This window comes from Suricata suricatta, chromosome 12 (assembly GCF_006229205.1).
Source record: "Suricata suricatta isolate VVHF042 chromosome 12, meerkat_22Aug2017_6uvM2_HiC, whole genome shotgun sequence".
NCBI lineage: Eukaryota > Metazoa > Chordata > Mammalia > Carnivora > Herpestidae > Suricata > Suricata suricatta.
In genome coordinates, this window is record NC_043711.1 from 4,935,909 (window position 1) to 4,953,639 (window position 17,731).

At 57.2% G+C, this 17,731-nt stretch overlaps 1 protein-coding gene across 1 annotated transcript; it reads right to left on the bottom strand.

The window, feature by feature from the left end:
- Nucleotides 1-483: 483 nt before the first annotated feature.
- On the bottom strand, nucleotides 484-15,993 carry LOC115273446. The gene is made up of 3 exons (XM_029916489.1): nucleotides 15,937-15,993; nucleotides 1,552-1,648; nucleotides 484-1,317 (listed from the first exon to the last, which is right to left on the bottom strand). Exon 3 carries the CDS (start codon nucleotides 1,300-1,302, stop codon nucleotides 484-486), a length of 819 nt encoding a protein of 272 aa, XP_029772349.1. The 5' UTR covers nucleotides 1,303-1,317; nucleotides 1,552-1,648; nucleotides 15,937-15,993.
- Between the last annotated feature and the right edge of the window lie 1,738 nt (nucleotides 15,994-17,731).

Sequence of the window (17,731 nt, forward strand, 5' to 3'; positions counted from 1 at the left end):
CTGGAAGATCACGAGTGGGTGGGGGAGGGGCAGGGAAACTGTGAGAGCGTGTGAGAGAATGAATGAATGCATGCATGATGGATGGATGGAAGTCAGGGAGGGAGGAGGGGGGAGGAAGGGAAGGAGGGAAGGAGGGAAGGAAGGAAGGAGGGAGGGAAGGAAGGAAGGAAGGAAGGAAGGAAGGAAGGAAGGAAGGAAGGAAGGAAGGAAGGAAGGAGAGAAGGAAGGAAGGGGGGAAAGTGATTACCCAAAGCACATACTTCAGGCAGGATGGGAACCATATGACCCAAGTTGAAACCCTGTCCCCTCCTCCCAGAGGCCCACGCTGAGCCCTGCCTTTCCCTCCCCCCCACCAGCCTCTCCTGGGCTGGGGGCTGAGTCAGGGACAAGCCACTGTGTTCCCCACACAAACCCTTGCTCAGTCCCAACACCCCCTTGCAGGCCTGGCCTCCCCGCTGGAAGTCGGGGGGGGGGGGGGAGCCCTCACAGAGGGTCGGGGCCCTCCGCCCACCCTGGAGGCACTCTGCTGGGGGTGTGGGACTTGACCCGCAGTTTGTGGGGCAGGGAGGGCTGGCCCTCAGAATCGTCCCCGGGGACAGGACAGGCCACGGGGGCAGGCAGACCCGTGGGCTCAGCAGAGGCTGGCGGCAGCACGTCTGAGGGCCCCGAAGCCCGGCAACCCGGGGGCGAGGCTGACCACAGCCTCCAGAAGGCCCTGCGCTCCGGCCTGGCCCCCCCAGGCCCATCCAGGAGTGGGCAGCTGAAGAAGGCCGCTGGGAGGCCAGCTGGCAAGGCCACATCCGTTCTCTTGGGGGCGGGGTCCTGGGGGCACCTGGGGGAGGCGGCCAGGACGGTGCACCTGTGAGTCACGGGGCAGCAGGCACACCCCGGGACCCCGGTGTCCAGGGCGCACGGCCTCCAAACGCAGCCGTGGGGGCCGGGGAGGGAGGGGGCTCCGGCCCAGGGGGCCTCCCACAGCACGGCCGGCAGGGGCAGGGCGGAGGGCAGGAGGCCGAAGCGGTGCCGGAGCGCCCACAGCTCGGCCCGGAGCAGCGCGTTCTCCTCCAGCAGCGCCGCCAGCCGGCCCTCGAGGGCCGCGTCGTTGAGGCGCCGCTTCTCCCGGGAGCGCTTGGCCGCCTCGTTGTTCTTCCTCCGCTTCTCCCAGTAGACCGTGTCCTTCTTCTCTTCCGGCGTGAACTCCCGCTGCCTCCGGAGGGCCGGACCCCTGGCGCGCACGGCTCCGCGCAGGGACTTGCCGAGACCCTGAGACACCAGGGGCAGGCCCGAGAGACCCGCGTCCATGGCTGCCTGGGGGCCCTGGAACACAGGGGAGGCGGCTTGGACAGGAGCCAGGAGGCGGACCTCCTGGAGGACCCTCCCTCTGAATCATCCGGGGACCCCACCGTCCAGATGGGACAGGGCGCAGGTGGGGGGGGGGCGCCTGGCAGGAGAGTCGGGTGGCGGCAGAGAGGGGCTGGTGGGCTGGCTGGGTGCCCGACAGGGAGGTGGCGGAGGCTTCTGGGGAGCAGGCTCCTTCCTCGGGGTTCTTACCGCTGAGAAGGTCGACTCACCAGCCAGGAGCTCACTTTGCGCCGAACTCCAGGTTAAGGTCCTTGGAGACCCGGAGGGAGAATGAAGAAGGCTGAAGCTAGGAAGAAAGAACATGAGTCCATGGAGTTAACCTGAGTCAGGCCGGGGTCAGGAAATAAGCCACTACTCATCTGAACTGTGCCTGTGTTATGTCCCAAGACCTCCTCACCAGGTGGCCAGGATTTCGCATCTGCCCGTCTGTCCGTCCACCTACCCGGACATTCGTAAGATGATCTGTTCATCCATCCACTCACTCGACTGTCCATTTGTCCATCCCTCTCCCCACCCACTCAACCAACTCGCCATCTACCCATAATCCCTCCCCCCACCATCACACGTGTCCGTCCATCTGCGCATCCAAACATCCGTCTGTCCCCCACCCAGTTACAGCAGCCTCTACACATCCAGCCCCCACACGCCCATCGGTCCACCTAACTGTCCACTCATTCGCTGACAGACTTGGTTTTTTAAGCAGTATTGTACCTACAGGTGCCAACAGAAAGAACACCAGCTGGATCTCATAAAAATTCTTACACCTTGTGCGTCCGAAGATGCTGGCCGCAAAGTAACAAGATGACCCACAGAATGGGAGGAAATGTTTGCAAATCATCGATCCGATGAGGGACGGATATCCCAGGACATGCAGAGAACTCCTACGACTCAGCCACAAGAACAACAAGAAATAAAGAAATAAATAAAAGTAAGAATAGCCCAACTCAGAAATGGTCACAGAGCTTGAATGGACATGTCTCAAAAAAAAGATACACTGAGGGTCCATAAGCACATGAAAAGATGCCCGACATCACTAGTCATTAAAGGAAACAAACCAGAACCACAGCGAGGTACCACCTCACGCCCATCTGGATGGCTACCATCGAAACAAAACAAAGCAGAAAATAGCAAGTGTTGGCCAGGAGGTAAAGAAATGAGAAGCCATGTGAATTGTGGATAGGAATGTAGAACGGTGCGGCCACCGTGGAAAACACTAAGGCGGTCCCCCCCCCAAAAAAATAAATTAAAAATAGAATTACCATGTGGCCCAGCCACTCCACCTCTGGGCGGACACCCCAAAGATTTGAAAGCAGGGCCTCAAAGAGATATTGACCTCCTATGTTCATGGCCGCATGATTCACGATAGCTAAGAAGCGGAAACAACCCAAGCGTCCATGAACAGATGGAAAGAGAACCAAAATGTGGTCCGTGCCTGCAGTGGAATAAGATTCCGCCTGGAGAAGGGCATGAACCTTGAGGGCTTTCTGCTCAGTGAAATCAGCCGGTCCAACAAGACCCACGCTGCGCGATGCCTCGCGGAAGAGGTAGGTAGAGTGGCCAAATTACAAGTCAGAAAACGGAACGGTGGGTGCCGGCGGCAACGGGGAGGGGAAATGGGGAGCTGTTTCCTTCGGAGTGCAGCGTTTCTGCTTTACAGGATGAGAAGCGTGCGGGGAAGGGTGGTGGGGACGGCAGCACAGCGCTGGGAGTGTGCTTAACGCTCCCGAACGTGCCTTGAAAGTGGTTACGACAGGGGCCCCCGGGGGCTCAGTGAGTGGAGCGTCTGACTCCTGATTTCGGCTCAGGTCATGACCCCAGGGCTGTGGGATGGAGCCCCACGGTGGGTTCTGCAGTGAGTGGAGGCTGCTTGGGATTCTCTCTCTCCCTCTCTCTCAAATAACAAAAATGGTAAGACAGTAAATGGTATTTTATGTGTATTTTGCCACCATAACAATGTTTAATAATACTAATGGAGCCTAGTGGAATGCCAGCCGTCTGGCCATCCACCCCTGCCCCCGCTCCGTCCACTCCCTCAACTACCCAGTAAGCATCCCTCCCTGGGCCAGTCCGTTAGTCATCTGTCTACGCGTCCATGCGTCCACCCAGCCGCAAACAGCAACCCCCGCGAACTCGCCCTGCACCCCAATTTGAAGAACCAGACTGTGAAGAACTGGGGGATGGGAGGCCTTTGCCTCAGCCCAGTCTCTCATATTAGAAAATTCTTTCTTTTTTAATTTATAGTTTATTGTCGAGTTGGTTTCCATATGACACCCAGAGCTCATCCCCACAAGTGCCCTCCTCCATGACCATCACCCCCTTCTCCTCTTCCCCTCCCGCTTCACCCCTCAGTTTGTTTTCAGTATTCAAGAATCTCTCATGATTTGCCTCCTCCCTCTCCCTAACTCTTTCCCCCTCTTTACAAAATTCTAACTCAAGGTCCGGGGTCTATCAATGGCCTGAGTTCTCCGTACCTAGGATGACATCACCTTCTGTGGTCCCAACACAAAACAGGTGGAGAGAAAAGAAACCCCAGGCTCCAAGAAAGCGTGAGCATCCTTGTTCAGAGAACCCGTGACTAACCTTCATGAGGGCAAGTATGTGTCTTTTTTCTTGTCTACAATTGTAACCCTGGTGCCTAGTATTTTGCTTGTAAACAGTAAGTGGTAAATAAACATTGTTGAATGAGTGAATAAAGGGACAAATGAACAAACAGGTGAATCAAAACAGAACTTTGTTCACAGGTAGGAAATATGTGGCCCTCCTGCTGAACTGCCAGTCCAGGATCAGGAAGCCTACCACATTTCCCTTTTTGCTTTGGCCACCGGGAAACTCAGCACTCAGTCTGAAGATAAGCTATCATAGCCTTCTGGATTGGGAAAGCAGTTTTCTTCTCCAGTGTTATTATTTGAATTTAGTCTTTGCTCGGGGCTAACAGCTCTTGGCCTTAGGGTCTGTGGCTGCGTCAGGTCACTGAGATCAAAAGACAATACTCCTCAGGACTTGACCATGATTCTAAGTCCACATTTCCCAACGTATGTTGTCAGGAACCCCAGTGCCAAGGGTGCGCTGCCAAAAAGAGAAAAAAGATACAATACATTTGAGAAATACTGTATATCTTATTCCCCACATGAGAATCATTAATGGGGCACCTGGGTGGCTCAGTCGGTTAAGTGTCCGACTTCAGCTCAGGTCATGATCTCACGGTTCAGGAGTTTGAGACCCATGTCAGCACAGAGCCTGGAGCCTGCTTCAGACTGTGTCTCTCTCTCTCTCTGCCTCTCCCCTGCTCATGTTCTGTCTCTCTTTCTCTCAAAAATAGATAAACATTTAAAAACATTTTTAATAAAAAAAGAATAAACATTAAAAAATTGGTAAAGGCTTTGAGAAGTCCTGCAAAAACAAATATTTAAACTTTGTTTGACTTAGAGGGTCTCAAACTCACAAAATATTTACTTTACAGAACACCTCAGGATGCAGATTCATTCATTCATTCATTCATTCATTCATCCATCCATTCATTCATCCAACACTGTGCCAAGTCCTAAGATGGTTACCAGGGCAACAGAGGAAAATCAAACAGCGCCCTGCCTTCTTTCACAAAACCCCCAGTCACGTGGTAAAGGTAAGTGAGATGATAATGGAGAATATAGGCCCAGAGAGGGTCTATTATCTGCCCAAGTCACACAGTAAGTTAGAGGCAGGACAAGCATTGGAACACAAGCTAATGGGTGGGTCTCTTCTGCTTACGGGTCTGGGCTGCTGTGTCCACAGTCAGGGCAGGGCCTGGAGCAAAAAGCCTTGCGGGATCCTGCGATCACCTGAGTCAGCACAATCCCTAGTCAGCAGAGGGGCTCCAGGGCCAGTGCCTGAACCCCCTGGGAACTGGTTACTGGGGGGCACCAGCACCCAGGCCCGGGACCCCGCAGCCCCCCCTGGCCCGCGCCTCCAGTGTGCGGACCCTGCCCCACAGGACCCGGGTGGGAGCCCTGGGTCTGCACCTGCCCCCTCCTCACACCCGGGCTTTGCTCCTGGCGACCGGACCACCTAACCCTCCGTGTCCAGGAGCCGAGTGCACGGACCCCTTCCGACGCGCCAGCGAGGCTGGCACTGCCTCCAGCAGGGGCGAATCGAGCTGCTTACGGAGAAGAAATCCGAGAGGCTCCGGGCCTCGCGTGGCCGGCTTGGACGGCCAGGGTGGGGGGGTGGGGCGGGTCAGCAATTTCACAAGTAAGCCCGCCCCCCTCCCCGCCCCCCTCCCGTCCTTCCCTCCCAGCATGCTGGCTGCCGCCCGCCCCCCTCACACCACCTCCCAGCAGTCCTCCGTCCACACGTGCCCGCACCCCCTCCGTCCTCCCCTCCGCCCAGGCGGCTCCTACCCGCCAGGGCCCACGCCCCCTCCACCCGGTCCCTCCAAACCCACCAGCCCCCAGAGGAGTCTCTTCAAACCCCCCTCATCCCCAGGTTAGAAGCCTCCGGGGTGTGTGCTTACGAAAGCGCACAGAAGGATCCCTGAAAACTGCGCCCATGTGCACCTCGGTTTACCCCCGTCTCCAGCCTGGGGCCGGGGAGCAAACGGAGGAAGGGACCCATGAAGGCACGAGTGTCTGAATAAACGAATGAGTGAGCGAGCGATGACGTCATGCTCAAGGGGCGGGGACCGGAGAGTCGGGTACAGTGAGCGGAATGAACCTCTCTCCTCCCTGACGGGCTAGGCTGGGCCTTCTGTGCTGCGCCTCCACCGAGATGAGCCCACACACAGGCTCTCACTCAGGGCCCCCGGTCCCACCGTCCAGAGCTCCTGCTGCTGCCCACCTGGCCCTGATGGCCATTCCAACTTCAAGGACACTGACAGGAGCCCAGGAGCTGATGCGCACCACCACGGAGCACGTGCCAGGGTCCTGGGGCCGCACCCACAGGCGCCATCCTGGGTCGGGGAGAGAGGATGGACGTGGGGGGACAGGCCAACCCAGAGACGGCTGGACCAGGAGCCAGAGGGGCTGGAAAGGGAGCAGAGGACGCCCAGGGGTCCTCTAGGCAGAAGCCAAACCAGCGGATGCCCAAGAAAGAAGGCGTGGGCGGGCACACAGAGCCAGCCAGCGAGGCACTAGCGCCCGTGTCATCTGCAGCCCCCTTCCTGAGCCCCTCCCCGCTGCTGCCTGGCCTGAGCTCCCCCTAACCGCGGGCCCCCACCTCCGCAGGAGCCCAGAGGGAGATGGGGCGGCAGATAGCTCAGCTGCCTGAATTTATTTCGAGAAGGTGCGGTGAGGGCTGGGCTGAGCCTTCCTGTGGTCGCCGGGCAAACACCGATGGAAGGCAGTGAGTCAGGGGCGCTGGGGGGACAGCCCGAGGCAGCGGCCAGTAAGCACGCAGGACGCGCCTCAGCCTCCGCGGCCTCCCTGACCAGCGGCCGTCGGGCTGGGTGAGCTGTGCGATCCAGGGTTCCCCGCAACGGACCTGACATCCGCCTTCACGAGACCTGTCCCCTGGGAACTCTTTCTCTCTGTTGGTGAAAAGCCTCCTCCGTCGGGCCCCTAAATCCTTGGAGAATGTGACGCACTGACGCTCACAGTCCCCTACCCGCCCCTCGGCTCTGCCCCGCTCAGAGCGGGAGTGTTTGGTGAGAACCTACCACGCCGGGCGCACACGGCGCTCACTCCGCACTTAGCGCCACTCTGAGCAGACGGGTCGGCCACCCACCCCCGGACGGACGCAGAGAGGCCCCGAGAGGCTCGGTGACCGGCCTGCCTGCGCTAGCGTGGCCAGAACGCAGGCGGACCCTCGAGCCCACACCTGCCCCGCCTTTCCCACTCCTTCCACCGAGGACATGGTTGGTTTTTTTTAATGTTTTTTTTTATTTATTTTTGAGAGACAGAGAGAGACAGCGTGAGCAGGGGAGGGTCAGAGAGAGGGAGACACAGAATCCAAAGCAGGCTCCAGGCTCTGAGCTGTCAGCACAGTCTGACGCGGCGCTCGAACCCATGAACTGTGAGATCATGACCTGAGCTGAAGCCGGACGCTTAACCGACTGAGCCCCCCAGGCGCCCCAGGACACAGTTTTGAGTTCCCTTAGCTCCTCTGACGTGTGGAGCTCAGGATGCTGAAACCACACAGCCAGCAACAGGGCAGGACCCAGATGAGCGTGCAAACCACCAGGACGATACACGGGATGGGCAGAGAGGAGACCCTAAACCGGCCTGAACTGGGTTCAAATCCTCCTTCTCAGCTGAGTGTGTTTGGGCAAGTCGCATCCCCTCTGTGAGCTCCCAACGCCTCATCTAGCACGAGGATAACAGCAGTGCCTTTGGGGCGTCCAGGGGGCTCCGTCGGTGAAGCATCCGGCTTCCGTTCAGGTCATGATCTCACGGTTCGTGGGTTCGAGCCCCGCGCCGGGCTCTGTGCTGACAGCTCGGAGCCTGGAGCTGCTTCTGATTCTGTGTCTCCTCTCTCTGCCCCTCCGGGCTCGTGCTCTGTCTCTCCCCATCTCTCAATAGTAAATAAAAATGTTATAAAAAAATTTTTAAAAGAGTAGTACCTACTTCATGGGTCACATAACGAAAAATCCTAGCCATCCTGGGGGGTAAAAGCCAGTACCTCATAATAGTTAACAACCCACGTGACCACTTTTTATTTGATGGCGGTGATGGTGTGTTGGAACCCTCTCCCACCGGGTTTCCTGCTCCCACAGATCTTTGTGTGGAAAACACCTCCGAGAACCCTCCGAGATCACTCAACACGCGGAATCAGTTTACAGATGACGGAATTGGACTTCCTTTCAAGATGGCAGACAAGCACACACTGAGCCCTCCCCCGCCCTCCCCCTCACACTTAGACATGACAGGAAGACGCTAACTCGAGTGAGGGACCCACGCCAAGGGTACGCCCCGCCGGGTCAGCACGAGGGCGGTCGAGAGCCCACATTCTCGAAAGACGGACCCGAGGAGAAATATCCTGAAGAGAGGAGGAATCCGCAGCCGTTTCACGGAGTCCCCACAAACCTCCCCTGGAAGAATTTACATCAGAGGAAATAGAACTACCGATGCAAGGAATAGATTGAGCGAGTCAACAAGATAAAGGACGAATAGTGGCCGTAAGACAGGAACAGGAAGTTACGGAGCGAACCCAGGTTGGTTTTTTAAAAGAACCAATCAGAGCTCCAAGATGAAAAGTACAGCTGCTAAAACACTTAAGAAATGAGTTGCCTGGCGGAAGGGGAAACCAAGACCCAGAGCCGGGAAGGGACTCATCGAGGTCACCTGGGATTTTAGAGGCAGATGGAACCAAGATTTTAGAAGACTGTAACTAAGGTCAACCTCAGGAGTAGAGTCCTGGGACCATCTGTGGAGACCCTGTTCGGGGGCGTTCTGTGAGTCCTTCCCCCACTTTTTTTTTCTTTCCTTTCTCCCTGAATCATAATGTTTCTGCTGAGCTCAACTCCGTAGCTCCTCCCTAACGGAGAACAAAGTTTCCATCGCCTGACTGGTCAGGGTCGGACAAGGGGTATGGAGAAATGCCCAGCTTTCTCCTCCAAAATTAGAATGTAATTAAACAGAATCTGGATGTCAAGAAAAGAATTGACTAAAACCAAGAGAAAGAGCCAATACTGGCCAGGGGATGCTGGGCTGGTGACTTCACATCTCTGAGCCTCCTGTTCCCCCTCTATAAAATGGGTTGGGGGTCCCTGGCACAGGCAGATGCTTTGAGAATACAAAGTTGTATGTACGGACACCTGGCATCCCACGGTCTCACACGGCACCCTTTCCTGGGGCTCAGAGCCCTGTTTTTTGAGCCCAAAGAAACCCCAGATGAGCACAAAGCTATAGTCACTTAAGCCACCAACGTAGGAGAGAAATTTAAAACTTTGAAAGGACAAAAAAAAAAGGTGATAAAAAAAGATGAATCAAAGGAGAGAGGGTAGGCTGACTGACAAATCCCCCGCCTACAGGGTCGGAGGGCAGCCCACAAGGTTTCCCTTTACTCCGTGCTCTGAGGGGAACTAAAAATGACCACAAACTCTTCAGTGGGTTTAAGACTTAACACTCACAGGCAAGGGGTGACATCCGTGTGGCCGATTCACATCTGGAAAAATTGTTCCTCCCTTTCCCCGACAAGAGAAATACTCACTTGTTTTCATCTACACAGTGAGATACCATTTTCTTTCTGGCCAAAATTGACAAAGATTTTAAAATGATAAAACCCAATGCCTGCAAGGATGCTGTGAGATGGGCACTTGGGTACCTAGAAGGAGAAGGTATAAACCACTTCCTGGCAGAGCCATGAAGCAATACAAAGCAGCGCTGGACTCATGCCCCGTCTGAGGGATGAAGAGGTCACTTCTCTCCCACCTGGGCTCCTTGCTCCGGGCATCTCTCTACCCTGGCCTTGTCCCTCCTCAACCACACCATTCCAGCCACTTAGAACCCCTCTTGTTTCCCAGAAAGACGTTCTTTCATGTCTACATGCTGTTCCTCCTGCCTGAAACACTGTTCCACATTCTCTTGCCTCTTCCCCAGCCGAAGTGTGCGCATCGTTCAGGGCTTACTTAGACGTCATTACCTCGTGCCGCAAGAGCACCACGCCGACCCCTCCCAGCTAGGCCTGGAGTCCCTCCTGGGCCCCCAGTGTCACCGCAGTGATGACTCTGGGCCTGTGTCCCCTCTCTCCACAGATATGCAGAACAGGTGCTTGGTAAATATAGAAGCGAAATATTTGGGGAGGAGAGTGTGCTCTGTGTGTCTTAGAAGGTTGAGCCAAGAACAGAGATTGGAGGGAAGTGCGGGGGAGAGGTACAGACTGGAGCCAGTGTCTGAAATGATTTTCTAAGAAGCCCAGCTCACTAGCGCAGAAGAAGCTGCCTCGGTGGGTAATGAGCTGCCCATCCCAGGAGGTGTGCAAGCAGGGGGTTGGAAATGACTTCTTTCTCTCTGACTTCCCCACCCCTCCCTGCCCACTTCCGAAGGGCAGGGGCTGGGCAGGGATGAAGGAGATGCCCTCCTCCCCAAGTGGCTCCATGTGGCTTTCCTGTGACTCAGAAAACTGCCCAGGGAGAGGACCGTGTTCCCACGAAGCTGACACAGCCCAGCCCATTCCGCAGAAAGGCCGCAGAGTCCCCACGAGGCCACGCTCTCACGGGGTTCCGGGAGAGCAGTGGAGCCTCAGGGCCCTCTCGCTCTGAGCAAACCCAGGCCCCATAAAAGCCCCAGTAAAACCAACCTCTAAAACCGAGAACCCTCTGCGGGAACTCAGATTTCAAGAGGAAAATGCAAGGCACTGTGGGACCGCGGCGGGCCCTCCCCTCCCCGGGCCCCTCCCACGTCCAGGAGGGGCGGAAGCCGTTGGCACCGCTGTGCCCAGCCCACCTGCCAGCTAGCGCCCCAGAGCCAGGGCCAGAGGGACAGGCAGGAAGGGGGCGGGCCAGGCCCAGGGCGGTGCTGTCCCTGCGGTGCCAACGACACGCTGCGTGACCTTAGACAAGGGCCAGCTGCGCTCTGAGCCTCAGTGTTTCCACTGTCGAATGGGCACAAGATTGGTGCCCGGGTCGGTTAAGTAATGCTGGGTACATGCTTAGTCCCAAAACGTGGTAGGTGCTCTGTTCTTCGACTCCATGAGCTTTGGGGCAGGGGGGGTCCCTGGGGCTCACGGGGGTCTGATCCGATACAGGACATTGTCACACATGAGTGTCAGCTCAACGGAAACTGACCTCCTCAAACTGTAGAGGCACAAAATTCATCTTGGCCCCTGGCCTGGCAGATCCCTCGGGCTCCATTGCCCCCTCTGTCCAGCCCAAGCCAGAGTGACCCCAAAATGCTTCAGATCCTTGGGGGCCCAGGCAGGCCAGGGCCCCACTGCCTGCAGGGAGCTCGAGGCCCCCTAACCAGCCTGGCGGTGGTGTCACCGGGAAGCAGTGAGGGTGCCTGGCCCCAGCCGCCACCCAGGCCCAAGGGAGAGCAGCTCAGAGGTGCCCCGTGTCTGGCCAAGTCCAGGACCCAGGGCTGCTCCCACTCAGGCCCTGGCCAGGGTCTCTCTTCTGGGTTCCTGAGTCCCCAGATTCCCCCACAGGTGTCTGGACCCCACCCAGGCCCAGCAGGCCACACATCTCATCAACCCTGCTCCAGGTCTCGTGGCTGTGACTGCTCTCACTGACCCTGCTCCAGCCGCACGGGTCCCCTCCCCGCTCTCCCCACACTCCAAGCATGGTCCTGCCTCAGGGCCTTTGCACAGGCTTCTCCCTCTACTGAGAATGCTGTTCCCCCAGATCCTTGCATACGGTCCCTCCCTCACCATCTTCAGGTCCCTCCTCCTCTGCAGGTCTGCCCTGACCCCGAGGCCAACTCACCACCCACACCCACCATCCGTCTTCTCTCCTTCTTACCCTGCCTTGCGTTTATCCAGGGCACTTGCCACACTCTGTTACTTTCGCAATACTGACTGATCTGCTCAGTGTCTGTCTCTGCCACCAGACTGCTAGCCCCTGACGGCAGGGCCCACTCCCCTCTGTGCCCATGGGGCTCCAGGGCCTCAGGCTTCCTTCTGTGAAATGGGTGCCCTGAGAGTTTCCGGCCCTGCCAGCCCTGCCCTCCTCCATCTCCGGAACTGCACTCAAAGAAACGTCGCACTTTCCCTACCCCCACCCCACGGTTCCCGGGGGCAGGCTGTGTCCCTGGAGCCTTCAGGGGGCAGACCCCGGGCCCTGTGACTCCTCTGAGTTCCTGAAGCACCCACTGGCCTCACCCAAGCCCTTTCTGGGTGCCCACCGCTGCCTGTGCTCAGCACTTTATGCCAGAGGGATCTCTTCGCCACACAGTCAGCTCAAACTCCTCAGCAGATCAAGACCACACTCTCTCCCCCTGCCCACGGGGCCTCCCGCACAGTCCGGATGGGCTGGTCCCCTCCATGCTCCAGCCACTGGCACTCACCACAGGACCTTTGTGCCTGCAGCCCTGCTGCCTGCACTGCTCTGCCTCCCCTCCCCCAGTGTCCTCATTCTCACCCTTTGATTGCCAACTTCTCCGAGAAGCCCTCCCTGACTTCCCAGGAAAGAAGTCAGGGAGAAACTGCAGGTGTTTCTGCTTCTTAGCATTTATTATCCAAGTGATTTTTAAGCTTATTTATTCTGGGGGGGTGTGCAGAGAGAGAGGTAGAGGGGCAGAGAGGGGAAAAGGGAGAGAATCCCAAGCAGGCCCCGCACTGTCAGCGCAGAGCCCGACGTGGGGCTTGGGGTTCCCCCAAATAACTATATTCATTTGTGTAACATTTCTTATTCACTAACCTCTCTTTCTCGGGGCGCCTGGGTGGTTCAGTCGGTCAAGTGTCTGACTCTCGATTTTGGCTCAGGTCATGATTTCACGGTTGGTAAATTCAAGCCTCACATTGGGCTCAGCGCTCACTGCGCGGAACCTGCTTGGGATTCTCTGTCTCCCTCTCTCTCCACCCCTCCCCTCACTTGCTCTCTATTTCTCTCTCCCTAAAGATAAATAAACATTAAAAAAAATCTTTCTTTCTCCAATGAGGCCAAGGCCTGTTTCTGCCCCCAACTATATCCCCACTCCAGGGCCTGGCACATAGTAGATGCTTGATAAACACTCATGAGTGAGTGTTGGACTGAATCCCACTCTCCCCGCAGGCTCCCGTTCTGCCGGTGAGGAGACTGAGGCTCCCTCCTGACTCCCTTCTGCACAGCCTGCCCCCCACACCCCCCCCCCAGGCAGCCTCCTAACCCCCTCCAGCTCTAGCAGTGGTTCAAAGCCGAGGGGACATCTGTCAATGTTTGGGGACACATTTGGTTGTCACAACTAGGGGGTGAACACTACTGGCATCTAATGGGTGGAGGCCTCGGCTCACACCGCACTGCGACCAACGCAAAGGATTACCCAGCCTCCAATGTCAACGTGTGGTGGCAAAACTCGGCTTCAAGAGAGGTGCCCGCGTCCCGGCCTGACTGCCGAGGAATGGGAGGGGCCGGCCGGCGTCGGACGAGAATCAGTGATGCTGTGAACACTTCGAACGCTTCGCCTGAAAAGGAACCTGCTGCAACTTGGGTGGCCCTTGCGGGCGCGGCACTCGCTGAAATGAGCCAGACACAAAACGACAAAAACGGTGTATGTGCCCTGACATGAGGTCCCCAGGGGCGCCAGAGACACAGAGAGAAGGTGAGTGGTGGGACCCAGGGCGGGGGAAGGGAAAGGAGCCCGTATTCCCTGGGGACGGGATTCGGTCTGGAAAGGGGACAAAGTTCTGGAGACGGGTGGTGGTGACGGCTGCACAACATGAGGAAGGTATTTCATACCACCGACTTCTATACCCATGAAGGGTTAAGACAGCAGATTTGGGGGCGCCTGGGGGGCTCAGTCGGTTGAGTATCCGACTTCAGCTCAGGTCATGATCTCACGGTTCGTGGGTTCAAGACCCGCTTCGGGCTCTGTGCTGGCAGCTCAGAGCCTGGAGGTGCTTCAGATTCTGTCTCCCTCTCTCTCTGACCCGCCCCTGCTCGTGCTGTCTCTCTCTCTCTCTCTCTCAAAAATAAATAAAACATTAAAAAAAATTTTTAAAGATGGCAAATTGTATGTGTATTTTACCAAAATATTTTTTTTTCTGTTTTTTATTTATCTTTGAGAGACAGAGAGAGACAGCGCAAGCAGGAGAGGATCAGAGAGAGAGGGAGACACAGAATCAGAAGCAGGCTCCGACATGGGGTTCAAACCCACGAACCATGAGATCATGACCTGAGCCGAAGCCAGACGCTTAACTGACTGAGCCACCCAGCCACCCCCCAAAATATTTAAAAATTGGGAAAAATGGGGAGAACAGTGCAAGTGGCCATGTCCAGCCCTCCAGGGCCCCACCTCCCATAGCGTACAAGCCCAAGTCCCCCAGAGGCCTGGAAGGCCCCACCACTGCCCCTTCCCTCCCTGCCCTTGCTCCTCCCCTTCTCCCCTCGCTCACTCCACTCAGGCCACAAAAGCCTCCTTCCTGTCCCTCTGACACACCAGACCCGGTCTCACCCCAGGGCCTTTGCACAGGCTATGCCTTCTATGTGGAGTGCCCTCCCACTTCAGTATCTCTATGGCGGATCCCCTCTCGCAATGGCCATAACCTCAGTGCCGGACAGCGCGCTTGCACCCCGCTAGCCCCCTCTGCGGCAGACTTGAAGTTTGGGGGACAAGGCCTGACCAAGGCAGCGGGCGGTCTCTGAGACTAAACGTCTAGGTGACTTGCCCTAAGTGAACCAGCAACTCCACCCTCGGGGCCAACCGTGGGTGGACGCGGAGCATCTGACCTCCTCTCCCCTCTGGGCAGGGTCTGGAGGCCCCCCCACCCCTACCCAGGCACCTGCTACTGCCAGGTGGTGGGCACAAAACAGTTGCTCAATAAACATGTGAGTGAAAGTATGTCATTGACGGAGAAGAGAGAGGGGAAGAGAAAGAGATACAGAAAAACACAGAAAAAGCAGGAAGGGCGCAGAGGGAAGGAGGGACGAGGCCGGCGAAGAAAGAGAAGGCGCGAGCCGATCAGCGCTGACCCGCACGCTGCACCCACACACCCCAGACCCCAGCGAGCAGCCGGGGCCTGTAACCACGAACTCCGTGACCAGCGCTCAGGCCTCCTGGCGGGCCCTGAATCTCACCACAGCCACACTGGACCCCAGCTCCCCCGGCCTTTACCCTAAGTGCCTCTCCCCACAGCAGTCGGACCCCACAGCAGACACACACACACACAGTCTGCGGCACCCACCTAACCACCAGATCCCAGAATACAGCAGGACCCCCTCACCCAGTGACAAACCCCACCCTCTCCTACAGCCAGACCCCTAGACGACCACGCCACCCTGCCGGGTCCCCAGGCGCCCTCTCCCGAGACCTCACCCCCCCACCCAGCCCCCCGAACACACCGGGGGGTGCAGCCGTCCACGAAGACCCGCACGCCCAGGCCCCTCCAGGGTGACAGGACCTCTGCAGACAAGGCCACCGCGGCTGTCATCAGCCTCCCAATGTGGGGAGCAGGGGCCGGGTGTAGGGGCCACATGGGTGGAAGGAGCAGAGAGGAGGGCCGCGGCAGCGGGGGAGAAGCCAGCAGGAGCTGGGGCACACAGAGAAGGTGGCCACCAGAGGCCCCCAAAATGGACACGGGCACTGGGGGCTGAAGCCCGATGCACAGCACAGGGCTGCGTGGGGCCTGGGCCTGGCCCCCACCCCACCGGCCAGCCCTCCCATCCCTTCCCCAGGGCCATGCCACGGGCCCCTGGGGGACAGAGGGGACAGAGCCCCAGAAGGAAGAGGAGAGGTCCCCCCGAGTTGGAGAGAGGCCAGATCTCCCCGACCCAGCCCGGAGTGGGGCCCGGATGAGGCAACAGAGACGTGGCAGGCAGAGACAGAGAGAGACACAGAGAGAATCCCAAAGAGAGCCAGAGACCCGGCAAGAGGGAGAGACACAGAAAGAGAGGGAGCTGGGGCCGAAAGCTGGAGGGGGGCAGGAAGGATCAGACAAAGAAAGGGACCGAGATGGGCAGGGGGGGCCGGGAGGGGGCTCCCGGGGCTCCCCCCGCACCCTGGACATCTGCCAGCCCAGAGGGGCCCCTACCTGCACACGGGGCTCACTTCCCGGGTCGCTGTTCCCCAGCGGGTCCTGCGTGAGCCACGTCAGCCGCGTGGGGCCTCCAAGCTCCTCCGCAGTGGCGGAGGAGGGAGTCACCAGCGCTTCCGTCAAGGTGACACCCCGGCCCCCAGGCTGCAGCTCGTGGCTTTCCCTGCAGAGCGGTCTCCCCACCTGACGTCTGCCCAGGGAGCAGGTGCTTGTGGGCTGGCTCCATGGGGGGAGGGGGGGGCCACAGGGGAGCAAACCGCACCACCAGACGTGCCCAGAGGGAGCGGGTCCTGCTCTCCAACCACCGGGGGCCCCGCATGGCGGGGGGTAGGGCGGTCTGGCTGGCCAAAGCACATCTCATCCCACCCCACCCCCAAGACCCTTCTCAAAAGATCAGAGGAGCAAAAGGAAGGGTCCCTTTCTCTCGTTCCAAGTAAGCACACTCTCCTGCTCAAACACCCTCTATGGCTCCTCCTTGTTTTTCAGATTTCCCAATTCCTTGCCCTCGACAGACCCTCTCTGCCCAGTCCACCCACCAGAGGAAACAAGCGGAGCCGTTTAGTAACGTTTCCCCCTCGGGGGAATGTGAGGCCCAATCTTTAACTTCAGCAGGAATTTCCTGAGCAGACTTTGGTACATGGGGATGGAAGGTATTCCACAGGGAACAGCACATGCAAAGGCTAAGAGGTAAGGATCCGCACGGACAGGTTTCCGGGGGATCCTGGGAGAGAGGGCCAGAGCTGCTGGGAGGAAAGCCCTCGAACGCGGCCCCGGGGGTGGGTGAACAGGCTGTAGGGGCAGGATGGGGGGCTGCAGGTGGGGAGAAGCCTGAGGCACACTCCCACGCCCAGTCTCCGCCGGTTTCAGATGGACGCCCAGGTGGGGTTGAAAGGCCTTGACTTGGGAACAGCGGCACCTGGTGGGCACAGCGTGGAACTGCATCCCCCTTCCTGGGGTCACTGGGCAGACCTGCATGGCCAGCCTGGCCACCTTCGGGTGTATTTGACACCCCAAAGGGGTTATTTTTTAATTCCCCAGTTCCTATAAGACAAATTCACCTTCAGCAGTAATCTTGAAATGAAAAAAAATAATAATAGCCAAAAAATAAATACAGATGGTGAAAATTTAAGTATCGTCTGATATAAAAATTTTGTGTTGGGGCCCCTGGGTGGCTCCGTTGGTTCAATGTCCGACTTCAGCTCTGGTCATGATCTCGCAGTTCATGAGTTCGAGCCCCGCATCGGGCTCTGTGCTGAATGCCTGTTAAGAGCTGAACCCTGCTTAGGATTCTGTGTCTCCTTCTCTCTCTACTCCTCCCTGCTCACGCTCTGTCTCACTCTATCTCTCAAAAACAAATAAATGTAAAAAAAAATTTTTAAGAAAAAAATATTAAAATTCACTTAGTTAAAAGTAGCCAGAAACTAAGTGAACTTTAATACAGCAGTAGTTTTGGAAGCCACTAAGTTGTACCACTGATGTAACATTTTATTTTCTTGATTCATTCGTTAGTGTTAAAACGAAGAAGAATTTTTTGAAAATGAGTTTTGTACACTTGACATACCTGACAATTTTATTGGCCAACTACCTACACCTCAATAAAGCTGAAAAAGTAGAATTAAAGAAACAAAAAGGATAACTTTCCATTTTTTTAATGTTTTTATTTACTTTTGAGACAGAGAGACAGTGTGAGCAGGGGAGGGCAGAGAGAGGCAGACACAGAATCTGAAGCAGGCTCCAGACTCTTGAGCTGAGCAAGGGCTGTGGCCGTGGGAGGTCCTGGCTGGGAGCTGGG